Raw genomic sequence first — 23,574 nt, forward strand, 5'->3', positions numbered from 1 at the left:
AGGTAGGCCAGTACTCAGTGGCTGCTGTGCCCCCACGAGACCAGTTGATAGGCTGCTAACCACCTTCCTCTCACCCCTGCTTGATTTACTTCCAGAAAGGTTGCAGGATACAACGCATTTCCTGAGGAAGCTGAGAGAGGCCCCCAGACTCGAAGGAGAATTTTATCTTTTTTCTTTTGACATAGTGTCGCTTTATCCTTCAATTCCCAGAAAAGCGTTTGGTGTACAAAAATTATGAGAAAAATTTGGGATAGTACAAGGAAATTAAAGAATTGTATAATAAAAATCCCCCCCCCCATACCTAACCCAAAAAGGATTGAACATATCCTTTCGGGAAACCTCCTTGGGTTGATAATGTAAAACAAAAAATGAAGGGTACAGCAATGGGAGCCTCGGTGTGGTAGCAGTGGCGGAAATTTTTGTCCAGTCATATCGAACAAAAAAAAAGAAAATGGAAAAACAACCATTTTTTGTTTTATAGATACATTGAGACATTTTCGGATGTTTCGGGTACAGGGGAAACCTTTCAAGAATACTACGAGAACTCCCCTTTTCCCCCGATCTAAAATTTTACGGGGGAATTTGACAAAAAAAAACTACCTTTTTAGATACCCGGGTATATGTAAAAAAAGAAGGCTTCCTCCAGACTACAGTTACCATCCTTCGAACACTCATAATTTACATTTTCATCGAGTCACCACCCCAACCAAAGAAAAAGCCCCCCGTTCTCAAAAGGAATCGGTTAAGAAATGGAAGGCCCGAACCCCTGGGGGGCCCTAAAGGGAAGGGTTTGGGGTTTTTCAAAGCGAGAGGGTAAAATGAAGATCCTCATACAGAAAAGGAGGACTAAAAAATATACCAAGAGATACGCTCCTGGACTTTAAAGATAAGGATTTTAAAAACAGATAATTTTCCCTATGCTTTTTTTCCCCAAAATTGCGGGCCCGCTCCGAAATCCTTTAAACGCTCGGGGAAATGGCCAAAAAAGGGCTAAGACACCCCAGGGGAAGACACCCTTAGCGGACCCCCCCCCATGTAGCCGGGAAAAAGGATAAGACATTGCGGGAGAAATTAAAGAGCAGAGTTCCCCCCCCCCTTGCTCAGGGAGAAACCTTGCACAATGAAAGGGAAGGAAAACCTGCCGAATTTTTTATCCCACCAAAATAAACCCTGAGGCCCCCCAGAGGCAGGGAACCAAATCAACAGGAAAGGGGAACGAGGGATGGTCATTGCAACTCCACCTCCCCCTTTTCCCCCCCCTCTCTCTCCACACAACCCCGTAAAAAGCAAGTCTCCGGGATGGTGAAAACCCTTTTTGGTAAACCAAGGGTTTTAATACAAAAATGTCGGTGTGTAAATTTACTTAAGAAAAGGATTTTTAAACCAATCACGTTAAAAAAGAAAAAATAACGAGTGATGGCATCTTATATAATAATTAAAAAAGCCCAATCCCGTATTTGTATTTGTTTGGGGTGTTTTTTAAAAAAAAAACATCGTTTTAATACAAAAAGCGGTTGTGAAGCATTTAAGAAAAGGGATGTTTTTAAAACCACTTTACAGAAACAAAATAACGAATGTGGTATTCTTATAAAATAAAAAATAAAGATGCCGACACCGTATTTGTATTTGCACTTAAAAAATACAGACGGTTTCTTGGGCATAAAAATTGGGAAGCCCCAATACAGAAATAGAGGAAGATACCCATATTTTAAAACCTTACCATTTTTTTTTAACAATAATGTACCTTGGGTTTCTTTTGTTACTACGGAAAAGTTTTCTGACAGGGTTTTATATTTTTTGAAAGATTATGAAAATGATAATGCTGTAAAATACCCATACAATAAAATACTTTTAAAGCAACCCTTTGTAAGAACATCTACCGTTCCCCCATACCCACGGGTGGAAAGGGGGGACGGAACTACCGCGGGCAAAAAGGGAACAAGGAACGCTGCGCACAGCGTCCCACCCTTGCCGTCCTCCGCTACCTTTCCTTTTTTCCTTTTCCCCCCCCCCCCCCCCATAGGGGAAAGAATAAAAGGCTTTTTTTTTACAGGTTTTGGGGGTATATAGTTGTGTATGTTTTTGTGAATATGGGGTATACATATTAGTGTGTAAAAGGGTATGTATGGGTTTGTATGTATGCGTGTATTGTAGTATATGTGTATGTATGTTTTTGGGTTTTTGTATGTTATAGTTTTTGTATGAAATTGAGTATTGTTATGATATATATTATGGTGTATGTACATGATGTTTGTGTGTGTATGTGTATTGTAGTATATATTATAAAATATAATTATGAAATTATGTATATTATGTATAGGGGTTATATGTGAGTGTGGTGTTTTGTATATGATGTTGTGTAGTTTATTTTTTTTTTGTAGTATATTATATGTGTGTATGATGTATATGTGTTTGTAGGGTTTTGTAGTTTGTAGTATATATGTTTTGTATGTAATGATATGGTTATGGTATATGTGTTTTTGTGTGTACATTATATGTATTATAGTTAGTATGTATATTTTATTATATATATATGTATATGTTGTTTTTGGGGTGTGGTTTTTTTTAAATATATGTATTTTTTTTTTCGTTTTTTTATGATGGGGGTGTATTATGTATATGTTTTTTGTATGTATGCTTTATTTATGTGGGTATATGTAGTGTGTTGTATATATATGTAGTTGTATGATTTGTAGTATATGTATAGGGGGTATTGTATGTGTTTTATGTGTGTGCGTATGTATTAAAGTTGATGTGTATACTGTAAGGGCATGTAGGTATGTATGTTGTAGGTGTGTTTAGGTGCTCTATATATGTATGTTGTGTACGTATATTTTTTTAGTGGAGGTGTTTTTATATGTTTATATGTGTATTTAGTACGGGGTATATCGTTATGTATGGTATAGATAAAAGAGGGTTGTATGTGATGTGTAGTTGTATGTATGTAGGTTATGATGTATTGATATGTTGTATATATTTAGTGTATAGTATATGGCATATATGTGTATATATGTATATGTGTGCACGTTGTGTGTATTATATGATATATTTTGTTGTTATTATATGTGTGGGTTTATATTATTGTGTTTTTTTTGTGTATAGGAGGTATTTATTTTTGGTTGGAAATTTGGTAAAAGGGTATGTATTAAGGTTGGTAGAGTATTGGGGGCAGAGTGTTTTTATTTTTTTTGGTATTTTTGTGGGTTTTTCAGAAGTGTGTATAGTTAGTGGTTATGTGGTTTACATATGTGGGGGAAAGTGGGGGGGGTGTTTGATATATGTATATGTAAGTAGGTTGTATATGTAGTATGTATTAATAAGGGTTGTAATTTTTGTATGTATTGTATGAGTGTTTTTTGATATATTGTTATGTATGCTGTGGTGATTGTTGTATTGTATATGTATATTGTGTATTGATGTATATTGATATGTATGTATATGTGTATATATAGTTTGTTATATGTTGGTATGTGTGTAATGGTACGCGTAAATGTATGTGTTTTGTTTGTATTTGTGAGGGGTTATAGGGGTTTAGAGGGTTTTGTATGGGGGTTTTTTTTCCCCTTTTTCCTTGATATATCCCTGTGTAGGGTTTTTTGTAGTGTATGTGTATGTATTGTGTGTGTATGTTGTTTTGATGTAGTGTGTATATGTATGTTTGTATATGATGTATGTATGTGTTTGTAATGTTGTAGTATGTATTTTTTCGCCCGAATTATGGGGTATACATGCTTTTGTGTTTTTTTACAGTATGGTTTTGGGGTTTTTTTTTTACAAGTGGGTTAAAATGAATGGATTTTAAAAGTTATGTGTAGGTGTGTGGTATATGCATGTTGTGGGTTATGCTTTTTACATTTTATGATGTTATATGTGAGGTTAGGTGGTATATATGTTGGAGTATATTATATGCGTGTGTATGTGTGTGTATGTGTAATGGGTGTGTGTGATATTAATGCTGTTATGAAATTGGAAATGTATGTGTTTAATATGTTATATTTTGTTATTTATGTATTTGTTGTTTTTGTGTATATTTTATATGTATAGTCGGTTGTATGTGTATGTAATGTATATGTGTTGTGGGTTTTAAAAATGCTACATGTATGGGTGTATATTTTTTTTTATACCATTGTATGTGGGTACATTTTTTATATGTGGTAGGGGTGTGTGCTGTTTTATTTGTTTATGATGTAAAGTGTGTGGGTGTAGAGATATATATGTATGTTTTATTTTTTTTTATGTAGCAGGTATATGTTGTGTATCATATGTTTTTGTATGTATACGTGTTGAGACTATGGATTATATGATGTTTTTGTTTTTTTAAACCGGTTTTTTAGGTATGTATATGTATATGTAGGTGTTTCTGTTTATGTGTATGTTCTTTTTTTTTTTTCTAATGGGGGTAGATATGTTTTTATATATGGTACGTATGGGGATGCTAGATACATGTGTGTAGGGTGATGGGTATATGTGTTTTTTTTACAGGCATAGGGGTATGGGCTAGTTCTGTGTATTATTTTTTTCGGGTTTCTTGGAAAAGGGTTTTTTTTTTCTGGCTGTTTTTGGAGATATATTTTTTATGATGAAACATGTTATTTATTTTGTACCCTTTTGTCTGCATGTTTTTATGTGCGAGGGAGTTGAGAAATTGGGTGTTGAAAGTACTATGACAGTGAGAGGGAAAATTTTGCAGGTGTTTTTAGGTAGCGAGGTGTACTCTATACATATGGGCAATATCTATAGGTCTAGTCTACCTTTCTTGTTTTAGTACTACAGGCAATAATATAATTAAAATATTTTTTTATTCTTATGGGCCCAAAAATTTAGGAAACCCACACCTTAAAAAGGTTTCCTTTCCCTTTTTTTATTTTTTTCCCCTTTTGGTTTCCTTTCCCCCAGGGTTTACATTAGGAAGACAAGGGAAGAGGGTTTTTCTAGAAAAGGAAAAACAACAACCCCACCCCCCCCCCCGTCATAGAACTCCGGGCCCCTCTGTAAAAAGGAAAAAAACCCAAATCCCCCTTTTGGGGGGAAAGGGGTAGCGACCCAGGTGGAACAGCATTGTGACAGGGCAACCCAGCAACCTAACCCCAACCTAACCCAACCTAACCTAAACCCAACCTAACCCCAACCTAACCTAACCTAAACCCAACCCAAACCCCAACCTAAAAACCCAACCTAACCTAACCTAACCTAACCTAACCTAACCTAAAACCAAAAACCCAAACTACCTAACCAAAACCCAACCTAACCTAACCTAATCTAACCAAAACCCAAACCCAAACCCAACCTAACCTAACCCAACCTACCTAACCCAACCTAAAAGGGCTCCTGAAAAGGATAATCCCTAAACCCAAATTTGGACTGCCCAAGAAGCCCCTTGCGTGGGCTCCCAGCGATGATATCCTGATCCTCCTCTACCCGGATACTGGAACGGGCCCCCTAGTAACCTAATAGGGATGAGCTGCTGTCCTTAAAGTCCTAAGCACGCGAGTGCCCGCGGGGGGGGCAGGGGAATACCGAAAAAGGGAAGAACCCCCAGCGCACGCCCAGCGGTCTGGGAGCAGGCCGACCCAGAGCCCCCACCTTTTTTCGGGGCGTCGGGCTCGGTCATTTTTGGCTCTTATGTGACCCTGTGGACGGGGTTCAAACCCCTGGGTGTCTCCCCAAATTTTTAACCCCGGGTCCTAAAACCAGGGCATAGATGGCCAACCCTTACCCATTGGTGGGTGGTTTGGCAAGGGATAAACCCCTTCCTTTGGGTTGTACGGTCTCCTGAAAAGGGTAATCACCTAAACCAATTTAAATGCCTAGAAAGCCCCCTTTCGGGGCTCCGGGGAGTGTATCCTGATCCCCTCCTCTACCTGGAGTACTGGAACGGACCCCCAGTAAGCCTAAGGGGATGACGCTGACTGTCCTTAATTGTCCCAAGCCACGCGAGTGCCCGCGGGTGGGAGGGGAAGTCCGAGACAGGAAGAACCCCCCCCGCACGACCGGCGCGGGCTGGTAGATGGCACGCCCAGAGCCCCCCACCTTTTGTCGGTCGCGTGCTCATCATTTAGGCTCTTACTAGTGCCCCGTGGACTGGGGGTTTAAACCCCCTTGGGTCGTCTCCCCAAATTTCAACCCGGTCCTAAAACCGGTCCTAAGTTGCCCAACCTTACCCATTGGTGGGGGTTTGGCAAGGATAAAACCTTCGCTTGGTTGGTACGGTCTCCTGAAAGGATAATCCCTAAACCAATTAGACTGTCCTGAGAAGCCCCTTGCGTGGTCCCCCGGCGATGATATCCTGAGTCCCTCCTCTCCTGGATACTGGAAAAAGGACCCCCTAGTAAGCCTAATAGGGGATGACGCTGCTGTCCTTAATTGTCCTAAGCACGCGGTGCCCCCCGGGGTGGGCAGGGGAAATCCAGACAAGGGAAACCCCCCCGGCACGACCGACGCGTCTGGTAGCTGGGCCCGACCGAAGCCTCCCCCCTTTTGTCGGGTCTCGGGGCCTCAGTTAGGCTTTATACTGACCCTGGGACTGGGGGTTTAAACCCCTTGGGATCGCTCCCAATTTCAAAAACCCCATCCAAAAACCCGGGCTAGAGTGGCCCGAAACCTTTCCCTTGGGGGGGGTTTGGGGGAAGGGATACCCTTCGCTTGGTTGGTACGGGTTCCCGAAAAAGGGTAACACCCAAACCAATTTGACTGTCCAAGAACCCCTTGCTGGCTCCCGGCGATGATATCCTGAGTCCCCCTCTACCTGGAGTCTGGAAAGGACCCCCTAGTAAGCCTAATAGGGGAACCTTGACTGTCCTTAAATTTTCCTAACCACGCGATGCCCCCGGGGGGGCAGGGAAGACCGGACAAAGGGGAAAAACCCCCCAGCGCACGACCAGCGCGTCTGGTAGCATGGCACGACCCAGAGCCTCCCACCTTTTGTCGGGTCGTCGTGGGTCGTCGTTTAGGTTTACTACTGACCCTGTGGAGGGGTTCAAACCCCCTTGGATCGCTCCCAATTTAAACCCGGACCTAAAAACCCGGTCATAGAGTTCCCAACCTTTCCCCTTTGGGGTGGTTTTGGGAAGGGATAACCCCTTTCCTTGGTTGGGACGGTCTCCTGAAAAGGATAATCACCCAAACCATTTGATGTCCTAAGAAGCCCTTTCTGGGGGTCCCAGGGAGTGATATCCGAGTCCCTCCCCCTACCTGAGTCTGGGAAAGGACCCCCCCAGTAAGCCTAATAGGGGATGACGCTGCTGCCTTATTGTCCAACCACGCGAGTGCCCGCGGGGGGGGAGGGGAAGTCCGAGACAAGGGAAGAACCCCCCAGCGCACGACCGGCGCTTGGTAGCATGGGCCGACCGAGGCCTCCCCCCTTTTTTCGGGTCGTTGGGTCATCATTTTGGCTCTTACTACTGACCCTGTGGACTGGGGTTCAAAACCCCCCTTGGGGTCGTCTCCCAATTTCAACCCGGATCCTAAAAACCCGGGGCATAGAGTGGCCCAACCTTTCCCCTTGGTGTTGGGTTTTGGCAAGGGATAACCCATTCGCTTTGGGTTTGGTACGGTCTTGAAAAGGGTAATCACCTAAACCAATTAGACGTCCTAAGAAACCCCTTCGTGGGGCCCAGGGGGAGTGATATCCCAGCCCCCCTCTACCTGGAGTACTGGAACGGACCCCCCCAGTAAGCCTAATAGGGGAGACGCTGGGCTGTCCTTTTTTGTCCTAAGCCCCGCAGTGCCCCGGGGGGGGCAGGGGGAATTACCAGACAGGGAAAAACCCCCCAGCGCACGACCGAGCGCGTCTGGTAGCATGGCCCCGAGAGCCTCCCACCTTTTGTCGGGGGGTTTGGGCTCAGTCATTTTGGGGTCTACTAGCTGACCCTGTGGATGGGGTTCAAACCCCTTGGGATCGTCTCCCAAGTTTAAAACCCGGATCCTAAAACCAGGTCATAGATGGCCCAACCTTTTCCCTTGGTGGTGGTTTGGAAGGGAAACCCCTTCGCTTGGTTGGTACGGGTTCCCGAAAAGGATAATCCCAAACCAAAAACTGTCCTAGAAAGCCCCTTGCTGGGCTCCCAGGCGGTGATATCCTGGTCCCTCCTCTCCTGGGGGGGACTGGAACGGACCCCCCATAAGCCTAATAGGGGGACGCTGACTGCCTTAATTGTCCTAAGCCACGCAGTGCCGCGGGTGGGCGGGGGAAATACCGAACAAGGGGAAAAACCCCCCCCCGCAGACCGAGCGCGTTGGGAGCATGGCACGACCAGACCTCCCCCCTTTTGTCGGGTCGTCGTGGTCAGTCATTTAGGCTCTTCTAGCTGACCCCGTGACGGGGGTTTAAAACCCCCCTTGGGGTCGTCTCCCCAAATTTCAACCCGGATCCTAAAACCAGGGCATAGATGGGCCGAACCTTACCCCTTGGGGGGGTTTGGGAAGGGTCCCATTCGCTTGGTTGGTCGGTCTCCTGAAAAGGATAATCCCTAACCAATTAGACTGTCCTAAGAACCCCTTTCGTGGGGCCCCCCCGGGGGTGATTCCTAGTCCCTCCCTACCCGGGTACTGGAACGGACCCCTAGTAAGCCCAATAGGGAGACGCTACTGTCCTTTAAATTTTCCTAAGCCCGCGAGTGCCCCCGGGGTGGGCAGGGGAATACCGAGACAAAGGGGAAAAAACCCCCCAGGCACGACCGGCGCGTCTGGTACATGGCACGACCGAGAGCCTCCCACCTTTTGTCGGGTCGTCCCCTGGCCAGTCGTTTAGGCCTTACTACGACCCCGTGGACTGGGGTTCAAACCCCCTTGGGGGTTTGGGCTCCCAAGTTTCAAACCCCGGGCCTAAAACCCGGGATAGAGTGGCCCAAACCCTTCCCCTTGGTGGTGGTTTGGCAAGGGATAACCCTTCGCTTGGTTTTGGGACGGTCTCCTAAAAGGATAATCACCTAAACCAAAGACTGTCCTAGAGAAGCCCCCTTTCGTGGGCTCCCAGGCAGTGATACCTGAGTCCCTCCCCTACCCAGTACTGGAACGGACCCCCTAGTAAAACCCAATAGGGGATGACGCGATGTCCTTAAATTTTCCAAGCCCCGCGGTGCCCGCGGGGTGGGCAGGGGGGGTACCGAGACAAGGGAAGAACCCCCCCGGCACGACCGAGCGCATCTGGGACAAAGGGCACGACCGAGAGCCTCCCCCTTTTGCGGGTCGTGTGGGCCCGTCAAAATTTTGGCTCTTTCTAGCTACCCTTGGACTGGGTTCAAACCCCCTTTGGGTCGTCCCCAAGTTTCAAACCCGGATCCAAAAACCGGTCATAGAGGGCCCGAAAACCTTTTCCCTTGGTGGTGGTTTGGGGAAGGGTAACCCCTTCGCTTGGTTGGTACGGGCTCCCGAAAAAGGGTAATCACCTAAACCAAATTTGACTGTCCTAGAGAAACCCCCTTGCGGGGGTCCCGGCGAGTGATATCCTGAGTCCCTCCTCTACCGGAGTACTGGAAAGGACCCCCTAGTAAGCCTAAAAGGGATGACGCTGACGTCCTAAATTTTCCAAGCCCGCGGGGGCCCCCGGGGGGGGCAGGGGGAAATACCGAACAAAGGGGAAAAACCCCCCAGCGCACGACCGGCGGTTGGTAGCATGGACGACCGGAGCCTCCCACCTTTTGTCGGGGCGTCCCTGGCTCGTATTTTGGCTCTTATACTGACCCTGTGGGCTGGGGGTTTAAACCCCCTTTGGGGCGTCTCCCAAATTTCAACCCGGATCCTAAAAACCCGGTCATAGAGTGGCCCAAACCTTCCCATTGGTGGGGGTTTGGAAAAGGAAACCCCTTCGTTGGTTTGGGACGGTCTCCCGAAAAGGATAATCACCAAACCAATTTGATGTCCTAGAAAGCCCCCTTGCGTGGGGTCCCCGGGAGTGATATCCTGAGTCCCTCCTCTACCTGGAGTACTGAAAGGCCCCCTAGTAAGCTAAAAGGGGGTGACGCGACTGTCCTTAAATTTTCCCCAAGAAAGCGAGTGCCCCCCGGGGTGGGCAGGGGAATACCGAGACAAGGGAAAACCCCCCAGCGCACGACCGGGGCGTCTGGTAGCATGGCACGACCCAGAGCCTCCCACCTTTTGTCGGGTCGTCGTGGCTCAGTCGTTTAGGCTCTTTCTACTACCCTGTGGATGGGGTTTTAAACCCCCCTTTGGGGTCGTCTCCCAAGTTTCAACCCGGATCCCAAAACCAGGTCATAGAGGGGCCCGAACCTTCCCTTTTGGGGGTGGTTTGGGAAGGGATAACCCTTCGCTTGGTTGGTAGGTCTCCTGAAAAGGAAATCACCTAAACCAATTAGCTGTCCTAGAGAAACCCTTGCGTGGGGTCCCAGGCGAGTGATATCCTGAGTCCCCCCTCTAAACCGGAGTACTGGGAAAGGACCCCCCAGTAAGCCTAATAGGGGATACGCTGGGCTGTCCTTAATTGTCCTAAGACCGAGTGCCCGCGGGGTGGGCAGGGAAGTACCGGACAAGGGGGGGGAACCCCCACGCACGACCGAGCGCGTCTGGTACATGGCACGACCGAGGCCCCCCTTTTTTCGGGTCGTCGTGGCTCGTCTTTAGGGGTTTACTAGCGCCCTGGGACTGGGTTCAAACCCCCTTGGATCGTCTCCCAAGTTTCAACCCGGGCCTAAAAACCAGGATAGATGGGGCCCCAACCTTACCCCCTTTTGGTGGTTTGGAAGGGATAAACCCCTTTGCTTGGTTGGTACGGTTTTTCCTGAAAAGGATAAACACCAAACCCAATTTGACTGTCCTAAGAACCCTTTTCGTGGGTCCCAGGGAGTGTATCCTAGTCCCCCCTCTACCCGGGGTACTGGGAAAGGACCCCCCATAAAACCTAATAGGGGTGACGCTGACTGTCCTTATTGTCCCAAGCCCGCGATGCCCGCGGGGGTGGGCAGGGGAATACCCCAGACAAGGGAAAAACCCCCCAGCGCACGACCGGCGGTCTGGGAGCATGGCACGACCGAGACCTCCCCCTTTTGTCGGGTCGTCGTGGCTCGTCAGTTTGGCTTTACTACTGACCCTGTGGAGGGTTCAAACCCCCCTTTGGGGTCGTCCCCCCCCAAATTTTAACCCGGATCCTAAAAAACCGGTCATAAGTGGCCCAACCTTACCCATTGGTGGTGTTGGCAAAGGGGGAACCCCTTCGCTTGGTTGGGACGGTCCCCTGAAAGGATAAAACACCCAAACCAATTTGCTGTCCTAGAGAAGCCCCTTGCGTGGGTCCCAGGGGGTGTATCCTGAGTCCCCCCTCTACCTGGAGATGGAAGGACCCCCTAGTAAGCCTAAAAAGGGAGACGCTGACTGTCCTTAATTTTCCCAAGCCACGCGGTGCCCGCGGGGGGGGCAGGGGAAGTACCGAGACAAGGGGAAAAACCCCCCAGCGCCGACCCAGCGCGTCGGGGCAGGCACGACCCAGAGCCCCCCCACCTTTTGTCGGGGCTCGTGGCTCAGTAGTTTAGGCTCTTCTAGGACCCTGTGGACGGGGTTCAAACCCCCCTTGGGGGTCCCCAAATTTTAACCCCATCCTAAAAACCCGGTCAAGAGTGGCCCAATTTCCCATTGGTGGTGGTTTTTGGGAAGGGGTAACCCCTTCGCTTTGGGTTGGGACGGGCTTGAAAGGAAAAACCTAAACCAATTAGACTGTCCTAGAAAGCCCCTTGCGTGGGGTCCCGGCGAGTGATATCCTGAGTCCCTCCTCACCTGGAGTACTGGAACGGACCCCTATAAGCCTAAAAGGGGATGACGCTGATGTCCCTTAAATTTTCCTAACCCCGCGAGTCCCCCGGGGGGGGCAGGGAAGTACCAGACAAGGGAAGAACCCCCCAGCGCACGACCGAGGCGTCTGGTAGATGGCACGACCGAGAGCCTCCCCCCTTTTTCGGGTCGTCGTGGTCGTCGTTTAGGGTTTACTAGCTGACCCGGGACTGGGGTTCAAACCCCCTTGGGGTGCTCCCAAATTTCAAACCCGGGTCCTAAAACCAGGTCATAAAAGTGGCCCGACCTTACCCCTTGGGGTGGTTTGGCAAGGGGTAAACCCCTTTTCTTGTTGGTACGGTTCCTGAAAAGGATAATCACCTAAAACCCAATTGACTGTCCTAGAGAACCCCCGCGTGGGGTCCCAGGGGAGTGATATCCTGAGTCCCTCCCCTACCGGAGTACTGGAACGGACCCCCTAGTAAGCCCCATAGGGGATCGCTGCTTCCTTTAAATTTTCCCCAAGCACGCGAGTGCCCCCGGGTGGGCAGGGGAATACCGAGCAAGGGGAAAAACCCCCCCGCCCGACCGAGCGCGTCTGTAGCATGGGACGACCCAGAGCCTCCCCCCTTTTGCGGGTCGTCGTGGCTCAGTCAGTTTAGGCTCATAACAGCTGACCCTGTGGACTGGGGTTCAAACCCCCCTTGGATCGTCTCCAAGTTTTTCAACCCGGATCCTAAAACCCGGGCATAGGTGCCCGAAACCCTTTCCCATTGGTGGGGGTTTTGCAAGGGATAACCCCCTTCGTTGGGTTTGGGACGGTCTCCTAAAAGGATAATCACCCAAACCAATTAGACTGTCCTAGAGAACCCCCTTTCGTGGGGCCCAGGCGAGTAAATTTCCCGAGTCCCCCCCTCTACCTGGGGTACTGGAACAACCCCCCAGTAAGCCTAATGGGGATGACGCTGACTGTCCTTAAATTGTCCAAGCCCGCAGTGCCCGGGGGTGGGCCGGGAAATACCGAGACAAGGGAAAAACCCCCCAGCGCACGACCGAGCGCGTCTGGTAGCATGGCACGACCGGAGCCTCCACCTTTTTCGGTCGTCGTGGCTCATCATTTTTGGCTCTTACTAGCTGACCCCTTTGGACTGGGGGGTTTAAACCCCCTTGGGGTCGTCTCCCAAATTTAACCCGGGTCCTAAAACCAGGCTAGGTGGCCCAAACCCTTTCCCATTTGGGGGTGGTTTGGCAAAGGGGTAACCCTTCGCTTGGTTGGTACGGGCTCCGAAAAAAATAAACACCTAAACCAATTTGACTGCCAGAGAAGCCCCTTTCGTGGGCTCCCAGGCGAGTGTATCCCGGTCCCCCCTCTACTGGATACTGGAAAAGGACCCCCAGTAAGCCTAATAGGGGGGACCGACTGTCCTTAATTTCAAAACCCGCGATGCCCGCGGGTGGGCAGGGGGAATACCGAGCAAGGGAAGAACCCCCAGCGCACGACCGGCGCGTCTGGTAAATGGCACGACCGAGAGCCTCCCCTTTTTTTCGGGTGCGTGGCTCGTCATTAGGTTTTTACTACTGACCCTTGGTGGGGTTCAAAACCCCCCTTTGGGGTCGTCTCCCAAGTTTCAACCCGGATCCTAAAAACCGTCATAGAGTGCCCGAACCCTTTCCCATTGGTGGTGGTTTGGGAAGGGGTAACCCATTCGCTTGGGTTTGGGACGGTCTCCTGAAAAGGGTAATCACCTAAACCAATTAACTGTCTAGAGAAGCCCCCTTTCGGGGTCCCAGGCATGATTCCTGACCCTCCTCTACTGGGAACTGGAACGGACCCCCATAAACCTAATAGGGTGACGCTGACGTCCTTAATTGTCCTAACCCCCGCGGGCCCGCGGGGGGGGCAGGGGGAATACCCAGACAAGGGAAACCCCCAGCGCACACCGACGCGTTGGTAGCATGGCAGACCCAGAGCCTCCACCTTTTTTTCGGGGGCGTCGTGGCTCAGTCTATTTTGGCTCTTACTAGCTGACCCTGTGGCGGGGTTCAAACCCCCTTGGGATCGCTCCCCAAATTTAAACCCGATCCTAAAAAAAGGTCATAGAGTGGCCCGAACCTTACCCTTGGGGTGGTTTGGGGAAGGGATAACCCCTTTGCTTGGGTTGGGACGGTCTCCCGAAAAGGGTAAACACCCAACCAAAAAGACTGTCCTAAGAAGCCCTTGCGTGGGGTCCCGGCGAGTGATATCCTAGTCCCCCTCTCCCGGATACTGGAAAGGACCCCCAGTAAGCCTAATAGGGGTGACGTGACTGTCCTTAAATTTTCCTAAGCCACGCGAGTGCCCGCGGGGGGGGCAGGGGAAATACCAGCAAGGGGAAAAACCCCCCCGGCACGACCGACGCGCTGGTAGATGGCCGACCCAGAGCCCCCACCTTTTGTCGGGTCTCGTGGCTCAGTCAGTTTAGGGTCTTATAGCTACCCTGTGGACTGGGGGGTTTAAACCCCCTTTTGGATCGCTCCAAATTTCAACCCGGATCCTAAAACCAGGTCATAGAGTGGCCCGAACCTTACCCCTTGGTGGGGGTTTGGAAGGGGTAACCCTTCGCTTGGTTGGACGGCCCCCTGAAAAGGATAATCACCTAAAAAATTAACTGTCCCAGGAAACCCCCCTTTCGTGGGCTCCCCGGCGAGTGATTCCTTCCCTCCCTACCTGGATACTGGGAAAGGACCCCCCCATAAGCCAAAGGGGGTGAGCTGCTGTCCCCTTTTTGTCCTGCCACGCAGTGCCCCCGGGTGGGCAGGGGAAGTACCGAGACAAGGGAAGAACCCCCGCGCACACCGAGCGCGTCTGGTAGCATGGGACACCGAGAGCCTCCCACCTTTTGTCCCGGGTCCCCGTGGGCCCGTCAGTTTTGGCTCTTACAGTGACCCTGTGGGCTGGGGTTCAAACCCCCCTTTGGGTCGCTCCCAAGTTTTTAACCCGGATCCTAAAAACCGGTCATAGAGTGGCCCCAACCTTTCCCATTGGTGGGGTTTGGCAGGGATAACCCCTTTGCTTGGTTGGGGACGGTCTCCTGAAAGGATAATCACCTAAAAAAATTAGACTGTCCCGAGAAGCCCCTTGGGGGCTCCCCGCGGGTATCCGAGTCCCCCTCTACCTGGAGTACTGGGAAAGGGGCCCCCCCTAAACCCCAATAGGGGGTGACGCTGACTGTCCTTTAAATTTTCCAAGCCCCGCGAGTGCCCGGGGGTGGGCGGGGGAAATACCGAGACAAAGGGGAAAAACCCCCGCGCACGACCGAGCGCGTCTGGTAGCATGGCACGACCCCAGAGCCTCCCACCCTTTTTTCGGGGCGTCGTGGGGTCAGTAGTTTGGCTCTTACTACTGACCCTTGGCTGGGTTCAAACCCCCTTGGGTCGTCTCCCCGTTTCAACCCCCTCCCAAACCAGGTCATAGAGTGGCCCGAACCTTTCCCCTTGGTGGGTGTTTGGCGGGATAACCCTTCGTTGGTTGGTCATCTCCTGAAAAGGAATCACCTAAACCAATTTGATGTCCTAGAAACCCCCGCGTGGGCTCCCAGGCGAGTGATCCTGAGTCCCTCCTCTACCTGGAGTCTGGAACGGACCCCCTAGTAACCTAATAGGGGTGACGTGACTGTCCTTTAATTGTCCTAAGCCACGCGGTGCCCCCCGGGGTGGGGAGGGAAGTACCGGAAAAGGGAAAACCCCCCCGCGCACGACCGAGCCGTTGGTACATGACGACCCAGGCCTCCCACCTTTTTTGGGGCGTCTGGCTCAGTCATTTTGGTCTTCTAGCTGACCCTGTGGACGGGGTTAACCCCCTTGGGATCGTCTCCCAATTTCAACCCCGGGCCCAAAACCAGGTCATGAGTGGCCCCAACCTTTCCCATTGGGGGTGGTTTGGCAAAGGGGTAACCCCTTCCTTGGTTGGGACGGTCTCCTGAAAAGGATAATCACCCTAACCTAACCTAACCCAACCCTAACCTAACCCAACCTAACCTAACCTAACCCAAACTAACCTAAACCCAACCTAAACCCAACCTAAACCCAACCTAAACTAACCCTCCCCCAAAAACCCCAACCTAACCTAACCCTAACCTAACCCCAAACTAACCAACCCAACCTAACCCAACCAACTAAAATTAAACCCAAACCCAAAATAAAATAACCTAACCTAAACCCAAACCCAAACCCAAACCTAACCCAACCCAAAACCCACCTAACCCACCTAACCTAACCAAACCAACCTAACCAACCTAACCCAACCTAACCCAACCTAAAACCCAGACTAGGAGCTATAGTGAAAAAATTGTACAGTCGCTCCTTTAGCCGGGAAACACTATGTAGATGAGTAAAAAAAAATGAAAAAGCGTTAGTGTTTCTGAAAAATGTGAAAAGTCTAGTGCATGGTGTAGATTGTGAAAAACAATGTCGTGCCAAAGGGTCCGTTTTTTTTTAAAAGTGCAGTGCCAAATGAACCCAAATGATGAAATGCTGAAAAAAGAAAAGGGTAGCATTCCCGGGAAATTTTTTAAAATAGCTGTAGAATAGCAAGCTTTTGGGGCAGAGCTCTTCTTGGGTGATAATGGTGATCCTGAACTGGGTGAGGGATTTATTGACGATGACTTTGACAGCTTTGATGCTGATGTGTGGATCTCCCACCTTGCAATGTGGTGACACAAACACCACTTGGGGTTGATCAGTCAGGTGCAGCTACTAACTGCCCTGAAGAGGAGGTTCAGCTGGGTGATGCTGAGCTTGGTGACCATTTAAGTGAGGTTGATCTGGGCCACCTCACTCTTGGCCAGCAACAGCAGCTGAGGCAGGTACTAGTTAAGTATGTGACATTATTTGAAGCACAGGCAAAGTTAGGAACTATACCTGGTATCTTACATACTATAAAAACAAAAGAGGGTATAGTTCCGCTATGTGTACGGCAATGGAGTATCCCAGAAGCCTCTAAACAGTTCATTAGAAAGGAATGTGACAATATGCTTGCACAGGGAGTTATTGAGCATTCCACCTCTCCTTGGCATTCCCCATTAGTTCTCGTCAAAAAGAAAGATGGGTCCACCCGTTTCTATATAGACTCCAGAGGTCTCAACAGCATTACAAAGCAGGATGCTTATCCAATGCCACGTATTGGAAACAGTGCGCGGCATTGGATAAGGCCAATGCCACGCATTGGCCTTTTAAAACGTACCATTGATCAGCTGCATGGAACAATGTGGTTTACTGCTCTGGATGCTCGCAGTGCCTACTGGACAGTAGATGTCAGTCTAGATGATAAGCCAAAGACTGCATTCTCAGATGGGCATCGACTTTTCCTGTTCAGAAAGTTACCAATTGGGTTGACAACCACGCCTTCGACATTTCAATGGGCTGTTAACTGTGTGCTTTCATCTGTTTTAGGCAGGCAGACCACTGCCTATTTAGATGATGTGGTGGTGCACAGCAGTAATTTTGATGATGATCTGAGGCAGTTGGATGAGACTCTGTTGTTCCTTTTAAAAGGCTCAACAGGAAGAAATTTGTTTTTGCAACAGACATATTTAAATTCCTGGGCTTTAAGATCTCGCCCAAGGGTGTGGAACCTGATCCAGATAAAGTGGTTGCAATACAGAAGATGCCTCAGTCTAAGAACCAAAAGGAAGTGTGCTGCTTTCTCGGATGCGCAGGCCTCTTTAGGAAGCATATTAAAAATTATTCAAACATTGCATCACCATTTACCAGCCTGACACACAGAGATACCAAGTTTGTCTGGGCCAGCAGGAGGAAGCTACTTTCCAGAACTTGAAGAAGGCACTTATCTCCGCACCATTCTCAGTAAGCCAGATTTTGACAGGTCCTTTGAGATTCACACTGGTGCATCGGGTGTTGCAATCGGCGCTTGCTTGATGCAATGTGATGACGAGGGTCGCTTGCAGCCTGTTGCATACTTCAGCCGCAAACTCAGGAATGCTGAGACACGGTACTCTGCAGTTGATTGTGAGGCCCTTGCAGTAGTAGAGGGGGTAAGAGCCTTCGACTGCTATGTGTATTGGCACCACTCCTACATCTACACAGACCATAGGCCTTTGACCTATGTGTTCAGTAGGAAGACCGAAAGTCTGCGTATGACTCGGTGGTCGCATGAACTTGAAATACAAACAAGGGACTCAACATCGTATCCCAGACCAGTTGAGTCTGAACTGCACGAGCGTGATCCAGACGATCTGCATCTTCACCAACTTGAGGATCCTCTGTGGAAAGAGGTAATTGGGTATTTACAGGAACGGACTTTGCCACGTCGTCGCCTTCCTCTTACTCTTGAAGAGTTTGAGCTTCAAGACGGAGTTCTGTATCCGTCACCTCTCGGATCGAGTACTCCATCAGTTGGTTGTGCTAAAGGCACTTAGAGGCTCTGCCATGGATTTGGCTCATGCAGGTGCAACAGCAGGTCATCCTGGTGTTTACAGGATGTATTGTAAGCTCAGGGATTACTTTTACTTCCCACAGTGAAAGAATATGTTGGTATATGTCGATCTTGCCAGAAACGTAAGGGTATGGCTTATCGTGCTCCTCTTGCTGCTGCACCACAGGCCAGTTACCCACTGGAAAGGGTATCTGAAGACCTCATGGAACTTGAAGTGACCTCGTAAAGTAACAATGTGTATTGGCTTTCATAGACCAACTCACTTGATATGTCCAGTTGATATCTTTGCCATCCAAAGATGCAGAGACTGCGACTGCTGCCTTTATTAATCTGTTTGTGAATGTGTTTGGGCCACCTCGTCTATTGCAAACAGACAATGGCCGAGAATTTAAAAACAATCTATTTAAGAGAGTTTGTGAGTTAGCCAGTGTACAAACTATTTTCACTACTGCTTTCCATCCCCAAGCTAATGGGATGATTGAACACACCAACCGAGTGGTGTAAAATGCCTTGGCAGCACTTCTGGAGGCTTCTCCCTTAGAATGGGATGAAATTTTGCCCTGTGTTCGGTTGGCCATGAACAGTGCAGTACACTGCTCAGTGGGTGATAAACCTCTCTATTTGCTGAGTGAACATATTGGCACCTATCCTGTTGGCAATAGCAATTATGAGGAGACTGATCATGAAACAGTATAGTCCTTTGCTGCTAGGTTAAGGAGAGCTAGAGAGATTGCCGTTGAGACGTCAGTGCAGGCCAGGGAAGGTTGGGCCCGGATTATAATCGGCGAACCCGAAAGTCCACCTTTGCTGCTAAGGTCGGTGATCTAGTCCTCTTTAAAGACCTTCCTCGAAGGAGCAGGATGGCGTGGAGCTCTTGGACCTCGTTGGTTTGGTCTGGCTTGTATTCTTAAAAAGACCAGTCCTGTAACACGGTTGGTCAGAGTACTGTTTCCTCCTTACCAAGAGAAGATTTACCACCTCAATCAGCTGAGGCCTTACAGGACAAATGATGAACTCCGTGCCAGATGATGCCGAGCTAGATGAGGATGGGGATGTGGATCATTCTCCTCCTTTAGATGGACTACCGGATGATGATCCTGCAGTTGCTCTCTTGGCCTCCTTTTGCCGACCTCCTGATAATGGTTAGCCTAGATTGGTCTCCCTCTTTGCTTTTGCTTGAAGGATTATGCCAGTGAGAGGTTTTGTGATATGTGTGCTAAGTGTTTTGTGTTCTAAGAAATAGAAAGTGCTCTGAAAATGAATTAGTGCTTGAAAATGGGTGTATCAAGTGCACGTATTAACATTATTATTTAATTTAAGAGGAGCATTACCTACCTTCATACAAAGCTTCTTTACTAACAGGAAGTTACCAAGGTAACATACAGCAGTTAAGATGACTAGAGATCTTATGAACAATTCTATTGTGATATATTGTGACTCTCGTAGTGCCTTGCAAGCAATCAAGAGCTTAATCACATCCAGTAGTGAGGAAGGTACAAGATTGATTGCACTGATGTCAACATGTAAAAAGAAGGCCAAGGCAGCTGCCGCTCAGCCTTGTAATGCTCGTTTTCCTCCTACACACCGACTTGAAACCCAGCATCAGGAGTTGTATTCGTGATAAATGGAAGGAACAATGGAGGCATACCTCCAGAAACAAACTGCGAGAGATTAGAGATGACCTTGGCAGTTGGGTGACTAGTATCCATCCCAACCAATATTAGAAGTTGCATTAATGAGACTAAGAATCGGGCACACCAAACTGACTCATGGACCAATTATGGCTAAAGTGAAGCACTTTGTGAGGGATTCCATGAGCCATTGACGGTCGCACATGTAGCGGAAAGATGTGCAACATTCTCTGACCAAAGACTTATGTATTTGTCTCCCCCATATAAACTGAAAAATGTATTGGGGGAGGATTGTGATATAGAGGGTCTTATTAGTTTCTTCACAGAGACTAATATTTCCAATAAAATCTAATCATGCATAATGTTTATGCAATAATTTTATACACTTCGAGCATAATATTTATGCCTTGATTATTAATCTATTTATTGTTATTTGTAAGATGTTTATTGAAAGATTTTTAAAGTTTTAAACATTTTAATGTTTCTAACAAGGCATTCGCCGCTAATGACGTCAGCTGTTGACGCGGCAGATAATTTTAAATAATCAAATAAAATCCCCTGCCAGGTCACAGCCTCTCCATCATCAAGACTTCTGCAGTGCCTCCTCGTGGCCACCCATGGGTAACTCGGCACCTTGCAGTCCCAGGCTAAACTGTGGGGAATCTTGGAGGAGCAGGAGGCCCCAGAGGTACGGAGCTATGCCCCCCTAGCCCCCCTGGGGTAATGGGGCGGCTCGGGGGAGGTGGGCCTTGCCAGTCCTCCTCCCAGAAAGACCCACTGGCAACGTCTTCGATAAATGGATATGCTGGGGGTTGTTGTCCCTCCCACCCAGCAAGCAAGGTGGACTATGGGTCCCATGGGTATGGGACAAGGTGTGTAAGATCGCTGGAAAGAGCACATCCATGTCACAACCTACTCTGAAGATAGATGTCATAATCATCACAGACAAAAAAGACGTTGCAAATGAGCTAGCTAAATCCATGGCAGAGATCTCCTCTGGAGCATCTTACACTGCTTGATTCTCCACTCTTCGGCCTGAACAGGAACAACACCCAGTGTCGTTCTTCAGTAGGATTGCAGCAGAACCTCCATACAACTTGCCCTTTTTGCGCAAGGAGATGGACTCTGCTTTACAGCATTGCCATAAGACTGCCCCAGGAAGTGATGATATTCCATACCAAATGATATCTCATTTACCAGAGAGCTCCCTGAAGTTCCTGTTGGACCTATTCAATAGGATCTATAGGGAGGGCACAGTGCCATCCACATGGATCTTGATATTTTTGAAGTACATCGGAAAATAGTTGAAGTATGTCAACATGATCCCCGCATCACCCCACAACGAGATGATAGCCTGATAGTTGAGGTTTCATCACCAGACGAGAGTGAGCATCTGCATGCGATATGCGACAATCCTGGGGCTCAATTTTCATGTTCTCCTCACAAACCCTCAATCAGTGTATGGGAATTTTTCTCTTCCCAAGACCTGATGAGGTATGTCGAGGGAAACTGTTAGAGGAACTAGAGAATTTTAAAGTAGTGACAGTAAAACATTTTAAGAAAGAAAGTGATGGTTTGGAACAGTCGAAAACCAGCTCTTCTTCTAACTTTTAACACGTTAGTCCTTCCACAATCAATAAAGTTGGCATGGTATCACCTCAAAGTAAAGCCAAATGTGCCCAACCCTATGTGGTGCATCCACTGCCAGGGTTATGGGCATGGAGCCAATTCTTGCCGTTTTTAAAGGAAAAATGGACAACCAAGAGTATGTGTAAAAGGTGGTACAACAGTTCATCAAGGAAATGACAATTGTTCAGGTCCAATATGCTGTTACCACTGCAAAGAAGCTCATGAAGCTTCTTCAAAGCAATGTAAAAGGTACAAATTTGAAAAAGAAGTATTGGTAATAAGGAGCAAGGAGAAAGTTATTTTTCAGAGGCAAAGCGACGTGCCCATGTGCTGTTTGCACAGCCAGGTAAGTCCTTTGCTTCGTTCTGCCCTCTCCTTCCCACCAACCCTTGCCCTCCGGTGCTTCTCTTACACCACACACTCTGCCACTTCCTTAAACCTCAGTCTCCATTGTTGAATCTGCCTCTGGTGAATTGTTCCACCAGAAATGGAGTAGGAGTGGGATCTATGGGGAGATTCCTCCTCCCAAAGTAAGGTCTTTGGAGCCATCAGTTAGACTCAGAGGCCTCAGTGGTGACAGCTCCAGCTGCCACCACAATCCACAGAGCCTCTGCTATTAGGCAGAATGCCCCTGAAGCAAAGGCTCAGGTATGCCATTTGCCCAGGCAAAGGAATCCTGAGCCTATTGAAAAAACTAAAAGTGTGGTTATTATATTGATTGATTAATTATTTAACATTATCTGCTGCATCAACAGCTAAGGTCATTAGCGGCGAATGACTTGTTAAATAGAAATATTAAACTAATTAAAACCTTAAAAATCTATCAATAAGTAACTTAGAAATAAAAATGAATATACTTAAAATCAAAGCATAATTTTTATGCTCCAAGTGTATAAAATTATTGCATAAACATTATGCATGACTAGATTTTATTGAAAATATTAGTATCCGTGAAGAAACTAATAAGACCCTCTATATCATAATCCTCCCCCAATACATTTTATATGGGGGAGACAAATACATACTTCTTTGGTCAGAGAATGTTGCACATCTTTCCACTGGCTCTTGGCATCCCTCACAAAGTGCTTCACTTTTAGCCATCATCACCCCATGAGTCAGTCTGGTGTGCCCGATTCTTAGTCTTGTTAATGCAACTTCTACTTTTCGGTTGGGATGGATGCTAGTCACCCAACTGCCAAGGTCATCTCTAATCTCTCGCAGTTTGTTTCTGGAGGTATGCCTCCATTGTTCCTTCCATTTTCGTAAAGACAACTCCTGATGCTGGGTTTCAGGTCAGTGTGAGGGAGAGGAAAACGAGCATCACAAGGCTGAGTGGCAGCTGCCTTGGCCTTCCGATCAGCTCGCTCATTCCCACTGATACCAACATGCGCTGGCACTCAACACAGAGTTATCTTTTTACATGTTGACATCAGTGCAAGCCAATCTTGTACCTCTCTCACTACTGGATGTGATGAGTTTAAGCACTTGATTGCTTGCAAGGCACTACGAGAGTTGCAATATATTACAATAGAATTGTTCATAAGATCTCTAGTCATCTTAACTGCTGCAAGGATGGCATGTAACTCGAGATCAAGGCTGCTAGAAAAAGACTGGCAAATGCAGTCTTACTTCTGCTCACTACTGCAAAGCCCACACCATTTTCAGACTTTGAACCATCTGTATATATTGCATCTGATCCTTGGTACTTGGAAATGTGCTGAAGAAATCTCTCTCTGACTTCTGCTTCAGATCTCTCCCCTTTCCCAATTCCGACCAATCCAGCTCAACTTGATTAGTCCAAGGGGGGAATTGGGGAATTACAACAGCCAGAACCTTAGTGAGACTTAAATTAAGATCATCCACAAGATTCCTCATTCTCCTACCATAGGATCGGCTATCCTCAAGGGGGTGAAAACCAATCTGGATGTAGGAGATCCTGGAATCCTTTGTAGTCTCGTGTTGTAAATCAGGTTCATGTAGTCCCGGTGTAATGAAAGAGATGGTTCTCCACTCTCAGCATACAGGGACTCCACAGGTGAAGACCTGAAAGCCCCAGTACAGATTCTGAGCTCATTGTGAACCGAGTCAAACATCCGGAGAAAAGTGGGAGTTGCAGATGAATAAGCCTCACATCCATAATCAAGCTTACTACGAATAAGCGCT

General features: G+C 48.1%; 1 protein-coding gene across 1 annotated transcript; it reads left to right on the plus strand.

The window, feature by feature from the left end:
- Positions 1 to 9,049: 9,049 nt before the first annotated feature.
- On the plus strand, positions 9,050 to 11,335 carry LOC119568955. The gene is made up of 4 exons (XM_037917343.1): positions 9,050 to 9,358; positions 9,865 to 10,005; positions 10,798 to 10,911; positions 11,228 to 11,335. Exons 1-4 carry the CDS (start codon positions 9,050 to 9,052, stop codon positions 11,333 to 11,335), a joined length of 672 nt encoding a protein of 223 aa, XP_037773271.1.
- The last annotated feature ends 12,239 nt before the right edge of the window (positions 11,336 to 23,574 follow it).

This window comes from Penaeus monodon, unplaced genomic scaffold (genome assembly GCF_015228065.2).
Source record: "Penaeus monodon isolate SGIC_2016 unplaced genomic scaffold, NSTDA_Pmon_1 PmonScaffold_1179, whole genome shotgun sequence".
NCBI lineage: Eukaryota > Metazoa > Arthropoda > Malacostraca > Decapoda > Penaeidae > Penaeus > Penaeus monodon.

Coding starts and splice junctions, on each gene's coding strand:
- LOC119568955 (XM_037917343.1), top strand. CDS start 9,050: ATGTCCTTAAATTTTCCAAGCCCCGCGGTGCCCGCGGGGTGGGCAGGG. Junction 10,006..10,797: donor GAAAGCGAGTGCCCCCCGGG/GTGGGCAGGGGA, acceptor CGTGGGTCCCAG/GGAGTGTATCCTAGTCCCCC. Junction 10,912..11,227: donor AGCCCGCGATGCCCGCGGGG/GTGGGCAGGGGA, acceptor TTGCTGTCCTAG/AGAAGCCCCTTGCGTGGGTC.